The sequence below is a fragment of the Chanodichthys erythropterus genome, chromosome 17 (genome assembly GCF_024489055.1).
Source record: "Chanodichthys erythropterus isolate Z2021 chromosome 17, ASM2448905v1, whole genome shotgun sequence".
Classification (NCBI taxonomy): Eukaryota; Metazoa; Chordata; class Actinopteri; order Cypriniformes; family Xenocyprididae; genus Chanodichthys; species Chanodichthys erythropterus.
Window position 1 is genome coordinate 40,142,522 of NC_090237.1, and position 8,215 is coordinate 40,150,736.

General features: G+C 36.8%; 1 protein-coding gene across 1 annotated transcript in view; it reads left to right on the top strand.

Annotated features, from left to right (window-relative positions):
* The first annotated feature begins 3,593 nt into the window (after positions 1-3,593).
* The window catches only part of nipsnap2 (nipsnap homolog 2), a 13,318-nt gene continuing 8,696 nt past the window's right edge, over positions 3,594-8,215 (top strand). The window contains exons 1-5 of the mRNA XM_067366415.1: positions 3,594-3,739; positions 4,287-4,426; positions 4,507-4,552; positions 7,230-7,324; positions 7,534-7,604. Of these exons, the coding sequence (XP_067222516.1) occupies positions 3,648-3,739; positions 4,287-4,426; positions 4,507-4,552; positions 7,230-7,324; positions 7,534-7,604 (444 nt within the window). The 5' untranslated portion in view covers positions 3,594-3,647. The remainder of the gene's footprint in view (positions 3,740-4,286; positions 4,427-4,506; positions 4,553-7,229; positions 7,325-7,533; positions 7,605-8,215) is intronic.

The following is an 8,215-nucleotide window of genomic DNA, read 5'->3' on the forward strand; positions in this document are numbered from 1 at the left end:
ACTTTCTCCATCAGCGTTTGGATCACTTCATTCATACTTGGACAATTGCAGTGTTTATTTGTCCGTGCCGTGCACATCATTGTTGTTTTAAATTTGTGTTTCTCATAATCTTGAATTAAAGTATCTTCCCCTCACTCTTGCAGTAACATCTCCTCTCTTCTCTGCTGATGAGGGCAGGGCAGGGCAACCAGTCACTCACATGAGATCCACCAATAGCAAACCACCACCATCCAATCAATCCAATCACCATGGACAAAAGTCCTGCCCTACATCATCCAGAAGCCGTTTCTCTCAGATATAATAAACAATAGGGAAGAAAAGACAAGCACAACTTCTTTCAAGTCAGTTTCATGCTGATTTTATGATCCACAATGGAAATCTAGAAGGCAGACATGGAAATCATATACATGTGGTCACAGGATTAAAGGTGCCCTAGAATCAAAAACTGATTTTATTTTGGCATAGTTGAATAACAAGAGTTCAGTACATGGAAAAGACATACATAGAGTCTCAAACTCCATTGTTTCCTCCTTCTTATATAAATCTCATTTGTTTAAAAGACCTCCGAAGAACAGGCGAATCTCAACATAACACCGACTGTTATGTAACAGTCGGGATCATTAATATGTACGGCCCCAATATTTGCATATGCCAGCCCATGTTCAAGGCATTAGACAAGAGCAGCCAGTATTAACGTCTGGATCTGTGCACAGCTGAATCATCAGACTTGGTAAGCAAGCAAGAACAACAGCGAAAAATGGCAGATGGAGCGATAATAACTGACATGATCCATGATATCATGATATTTTTAGTGATATTTGTAAATTGTCTTTCTAAATGTTTTGTTAGCATGTTGCTAATGTACTGTTAAATGTGGTTAAAGTTACCATCGTTTCTTACTGTATTCACGGAGACAAGAGTCGTCGCTATTTTCATTTTTAAACACTTGCAGTCTGTATAATTCATAAACACAACTTCATTCTTTATAAATCTCTCCAACAGTGTGTAAGGGAGCGTGGAGCGTGAGGATTTAAAGGGGCCACAGCCTGAATCGGTGCATAGTTAATGATGCCCCAAAATAGGCAGTTAAAAAAAATTTCATTTACAAAAAAAAATCTATGGGGTATTTTGAGCTGAAACTTCACAGACACATTCAGGGGACACCTTAGACTTACATAAATTCTTGTAAAAACTGGTTCTAGGGCACTTTTAAAGTACCATTTGCTATTAATTACTACTAACTCTAAAATTAAACTTGAAGCAATTTATGCAGCTGAACTGTTTCAGTGTGTCTAGTAATCAACATATTTTAATGATAATAATTCTAAGCAATGGCATTTTGCTTTCAAAACATGTTTTGTGAAATGCTGCAGGTTGAATGTTATGGTGCTGATGATCCAGAGGTGGCCTTTGCAATTCGCAGTAAAATTAAATGATACTAAATCAGCCCATAGGTGGCGGCAAATCATTGTCTTAGCGAGTTAGTCATTGAATCCTTCTGTCAAACGATTCGTTCAAAGCAGCTTATTCATTCAGGGACAAAGCAAAAGTGAGTGAGCGAGTCGTCGAGTTATTAATTAGAACGATTTGTTAAAAAACAAATTCATTCAGTAATGAAACTGAATCTGTATATCTCAGATAAGTTGTTTGGAACTATTTTCATTGGCATAACACAGGAAAAACAAACAATATTGAAAATATTGTGTCTAAATGTAAGTCACCTAATCGCCTATTAACTTATTGTTTATTGAATTTTATCTTGGTTTTTGGAAGCATTTTTATTCAATTGTATTAATTTGGGGCATTTTTGCCCCAAGCCCCCGTTAATTTCCGACCCTGTTGTGTGCGTGTGCCGTGATGGCGGCCGGCGGGGCTCTTTTTCAAGTACAAGAGGAGAACCCTTCTGTTGCAAGGCCTGTTTCAAGTAAAATGGGTAAAACATAACAAAGGCTATTATTGTATATTAAAAAAATCTGGATCAAAATGATCTAGATTTGGAAATCCCATGTTTTGCTTTACAAAATCAGGTAATCCATCTTACTTTTGTGCCAGTTTTTCAAAGCAAAATAGGATTGGATCACCCTGATTCGGATACACACTTTTTTAGATGACCAAATCTGGATTAGCAGTGCTCTAAACAGGCTTACATATCACAATGTAGGCTTCTGTGGGTCACTTAAGTGTTTTATTTGAAGAGAAAGAGAACATAATCAAACATAATCAGTTTCATCAGACCCCTACAGAGGCACTAAAGGGACATGGTGATGGAAAAAAAAGAAAAAAAAAAAATCATTCGAATTCACAAAGAACTCAAGTTTTGAGAGTGAATGCAAAGTTTCTTGGGGCAAAACATTTGCGAGAGAATGCAAAAGCATTAAAATGAATTTTTCCTCGCATCTCATGTCCCTTTAAAGCTTCCATAGCCCATCATGTGACCCACAAAAAACAAACAAATATACATTCAATAAGTAATGCAGTTGTTAGAAACTACTTTCATCTTGTTCATCTGTGATGATTGTGCCAATGTTGTTTATATAGTGATTAACACTTAAAATTATATATATACAAAGCAAAATAGGATTGAATCACCCTGATCCACACTTTTTTAGATGACCAAATCTGTATTAGCAGTGCTCTAAACAGGCTTACATTTCACAATGTAGGCTTCCATGGGTCACAAAATTGGATTGGATCACCAAATCTGGATCACCAAATCACACATATATATATTTTTTTTATTTTGCTCTTGATTAGTTTAACTGTTAAAGTAATAAATACGAAATAGACATTAAGCTACATATTTAGCCTTTCGGTAACCTACTGTAAAGTAAAAAAAAAAGAGATTTTAGTGCCATAAAATAATCCCAAACAGCTGTAAATATCCAACAAAAATATTATATTTGATTCAAAGTGTTTTTTTATCACTAACTACATTTTTAAGAGATAAACCAGTCAAAAGTTCTTTGCGAGCGAATGCAAAGTTTCCTGGGTGAACGCTATGTGGATTTATTTTCTGAGAGAACACAAAAGCATGTGTATCTGGATCAAGGTGATCCAATCCAATTTTGTCTGTGCATTTTGTCGGCACAAAAGTAAGATGGATTACCTGATCCTGAATAGCAAAACATGGGCTTTCCAAATCCAGATAATTCTGATCCAGATCAAACTTTTTGAACAACTGGCCCCTGAATGTCCTAACATGGAAAAACTGCTTTTAAAAAAATAGTGTGTTTATATATATATATTGCACATTGGTTATGGAATGATATGCAAGCCTGTTACTCTGGAATCAGTTCCCTCTCAGTTAAAAACCTATTAAAACAGCCTGCACTGAAAGAATCATGTTACTGTTTTCATTAATCTTTGATATATTTTTTATTTTATTTGTTTAAACTGTGTATTTGTGTTTTTATGTGAAACTTTACAAAGCCTTCTTGATCAGGACTCCCTGGAAGAAGTGATTTCATTTCAATGGAAAAGGAAATGGAAGCATAAATCAAAAAAAAAAAAAAAAAAAAGGCTCCATAGCGACCCCTCCCTGCCGCTCGTGAATCGCACGTGGCCCTCGCGCCCTCTTGCGGCGGTGCTGTTGCACTGCAGATGTTTAACTCTTTCCTGTCCTGCTGTTTGTGTCCTATCAGTGGAAGATGGCGACCAGAGTCCTTCAGACCTCCTGCTCGGGCCTATATCAGGCTAGAAACACGGGCCGGGCGAAAGGACACGTTACTGCTGTTATCAGGTCAGACAGTTTATCTCAATTACACGTTATAAATCTGCGAGCTTTGTGCTTTAGTGCGCAGTTACCGCTGGTGCACGCGAGTTTAAAAACGCTGCAGCATTAGTAAAGTCGTGATTACTCTACAAGATATTCAGAGATCTTAAAACTTCATTAATTGCTTGATTTTAAAGATCTGCTTAATCAGCTCAACTGTTATGTGTTGCAACGTAAATCACAGAGGCGTCTGAATGAGCGCTGAATCTGCTGCTCAAGGTCATAATTCAGCAGTCCATCACGTGTGTTTTTATGGTAAACACAATATGTAGATTTGGTGTTTCAATTTTTTTTAATGAAATGAGAGATTGTAATAGTTTATCTGGTGAATGATACATGCACAATATTAAAAAGACGTACTGTAATGCCACCACAGTTACTGACCGTACTTTCTGTTGCAGTGACTGTGTTATTATTTGACTATACTTCTAGACATGGGAAAACAAAATGTAGTCTCATAAAGCAATGTAATATACTATATGTTTAACAAATGCACAACATTGTCCTGTTTCAGGGGTCTGTCAGCATCTACTAACCGGAATCGAGAGGACAGCTGGTTCAAATCACTGTTTGTGCGGAAGGTGGATCCGAGAAAAGACGCTCACTCCCATTTGTTAGCCAAGAAAGAGGATAACAACTTGTACAAAATACAGTGTAAGTTGTTGGCCCTCTGCTGTAAACCGTCTAAATGCCAATGTGATTTCTCCATTGACTCGCATACTGTTTTCTTGTAGTTCACAATGTGAAGCCCGAGTGTCTCGAGGAGTACAACAAACTCTGGTAAGTCAGGCCTCTTCACATGAATGAACCAGGTCAAACGAGGCTGTTTGGTGTTAATTACATAAATCAAGCTGTTTTTAACGTCTTCAGAGTCCCTTGAGACCGAACTGATTTGACTACTGAAGTTCACAGCAAATGTCCTGCTTTCTATTCCTGTCAGTGATTGGCAGCAGCACTGGCAGGAATCCGCTAAAGCCCATTCCTTAAGTGTTTACTGCTCTACGGCAGCGGCGCAATGCAACACGAAGACCTCGATAAGACTCACATCTCACTGCCTGAGATGCACTGATTAATCACATGCTGAAGTCAAACCGAAACATGTCTGAATGTCATATCGGTGTCACAGTGTCTGAATCAGCCAGTGTTTTGGAGGTTTCAAGTGTGTATGAGGTCAGTTCTGTCTCTAGTATGCGGATCGTCTTAAATTCAGTTTTAAAAATGTAAGGCCATTAAAAGTCTTACATATCTTAAATGGTATATTAATTAATCATTTCGAGAGGTCTTAAATTTGCGGAAAATTTGATTATTAAACTTCAAAAGGTTATGATTTAATTAAATAGAAATGAGCACTGCGTGCTTCAAAGTAAAAATGTGGTGCTGTTGCTCGTACTACAGGCTCACAGTTTACAAACTCGTCACCTTTCTATAAAGCGCAGCTGCGTTGTATACAGGGTTTACCAGGGTAACCGCTATATTTCTGCTGTTCCATAAGCACCATCTATTGCATTTTCATTCAGACGGTTGATCAAAAAGAAGCTATATAAATTAGACTTGTGCCGATATTCGGTAATGCGATAAATCGCGATAATGAATATGAACACTTCAGAATACCGTAAATAATAATTTATTACCAATTATTAATTTTTTATAAGACAAGAATACTTTACCCATCAATCGTATAAAATGCACAACACCGCTGTATTCTGCGTCAAAAGGACACGCGCTCAGATGTAAACAATCCCAACGTGCACGAGAAGCACATGGCGGAACCAGTGAAGGAGACGAGCTGAATGAAAGTGCGCGTTCACTCTCTGACAGCAGAGGGCGCTGATGGAACAGCAGCGTGCAGTGGTTACCACGGAAACCGTGCAAACAAAGTAACTGCGCTAGTGAAGTTTTTAAAATGCTTCAAACAGCCATTAATTTTTTTTGTAATCTCAGTGTTGTTCATCACAGCACCAAATACTGAATACTTAAAAAAGACCTGAAAGGATATTTATTTTCAAACCTAAACATTTTTATATTTTAATCTGGACTACAACATGCCCTAATGATTAGAAATGTTCTGATTATTTGTTATTGTTCAGTAAAACTTTGAAAACATACAGCTTCATTAGTTAACATGTTAATTCATTATCACTAAACTGACAATAAAAATACTTATAAAGTATTAATTATTATTAATTAATGTTAATTTCTTAGTTACTATTTAATAACATTACTAAAATCAAAATAACTTATTCAATGGACCTGAGATAAAACTAACAATGATCAGTTGTGTTTCTAAACTAACATTAACAAAAAATAACACTTTCTGTAACAAATGTAGCTATTGCTCAATCTTAGTTAATGCATTAAATAGAGTAAAGTGTTATCTGTTGTTCTTTATAGCCTAATTCTTCTGCATTTTAATCTGTTTGAAAATTTCAGTCAGAGTTGTTTTTGTTTTATTACAAATAGTTCTTAAACCTGTTAAACTATGACAAAAATGGTTTTGCAACTTATTTTAATACTGTGATAATACCATATACCGTGATAAAAGCTTCATCAATTAATCGCAACATGAAAATTTGATACCGTCACATGCCTAATATAAATATATACAAGGATCCTATGCAGTTTGGGAAAGGTATGAAGTTTGATTTGAGTGATCTCCAGGTCTGGATAACTATGGAAAAAAGAAAACACAGTATGGGGGGAAAAAAGGCTATTTCCCTTATTCGGTTTTGTTAAATATAAATTTAAATAATTTATAAAAATAAATGTATCATACAAGCAGAGTGTTTTCATGGCAAATGTTTAGTGATTGTCGAACACGACACACGCACATATTCATTTCTCTGCCATAATCAAGTCTCTTTTGAACTTCATTAAAAGATTCAGACTCTACTTTGCTGTTTGTTGATCGCGCAACATCAAACCACATTATCCACAGTATCAAACTGGTCTTCAGAGGTGCATATCTGCAGGTTATTAAACATTTTAGGTTTCTTCTCATCATGTCAAGCACGTTATCACTTTGAAACCAATGAAAAACAACCCCTGAGAAAATAAGAATATTTACAGATGACTACTATAACAAATAATACTGTATGAACCATTAATGTTAAATAAATGTGTGTATATATATATATCAAATATTCAATAAATGAATAATCATTTATAATTTCAACTCTCCCTTTTCTTAAAAAAATGGTTTATAGGCTGAAATGTGAAGTTTATCATTTTGTAAAACTTTTTGTTTTTGTCAATTTGTAATATTTTTTACAGTCATTTTATGGTTAGACATTGACATTGCCATACATCAACCATATCGTATTCATTTTATTTGTGCAGGTCTTAAAAAGCCTTAAATTTGATTGGAAAACCCCAGCAGGTGCCCCGTTTACACAGGTGTCCAGCAGAGGAACCACATTTCACCCTGTTTGACTGCAGTAAATGTGACTTGTTTCCACAGTGATGAGGTGCTGCCGGCCATCCATAATGACAAGCATTACCCGTGTGAGCTGGTGGGCACGTGGAACACCTGGTACGGAGAGCAAGACCAAGCTGGTAGGACATCACAGGAATACTTACTTCAACACAATCTGCTCCGTCATCAGTAGAGTCTGTTTTGGATGAGAGTTTCTGTAATATGTCGTGCTCTGTCAGGTCTGGAGGGTCATGAAAGGGTTAAATATGTATGAGTGAGATGTGTTTGTTCATCTCCAGATGTGTGTTTATGTGAGCACTGACACATTGTATCATTTGCATCGATGTAGTGCACTTGTGGCGGTACAGAGGAGGATATCCAGCTCTTACTGAAGTCATGAATAAACTGAAGAATAACAAGGTAATCTAGTGTTTGTGCGCTCATGTAGTTGAGCAGTGCTGTGGACCGCTGTATGAGAAATGTTATGGTTTTGTGTTGCAGTACGCTCGTATTTACTGCTGCTTCATTTAGGAAATGCACATGGAGTTTTTAGCATTAAAGGGTTAGTTCACCCAAAAATGTAAATTCTGTCATTTACTCATATCGTTCCACACCTGTAAGACCTTCGTTCATCTTCAGAACACAAATTAAGATATTTTTGTTGAAATCCAAGAGGTATGTGACTCATCCATAGATAGCAATATAATCAACACTTTCAAGGTCCAGAAAGGTACTAAAGACATGTGACTGCAGTGGTTCAACCTTAATGTTATGAAGAGACGAGAATACTTTCTGTGCGCAAAAACAAAATGGACGCTTTATTCAACAATCCCTTCTCTTCGGTGTCATTCTCATACGTTGTTTTCGTCCAGCGCTCCCAGAACGTCAGAACGCAGTCATTATTGGCCGGCTCCTGCGTCAGCATTACGCACATGCGTCGTGCTGATCATGTGATCAGCTTTGGCCAATACTGAGCCAGCATTCTTGCGTAAACATGGAAAACTTCACTGTGCTTACTGCGTCACCTGCGT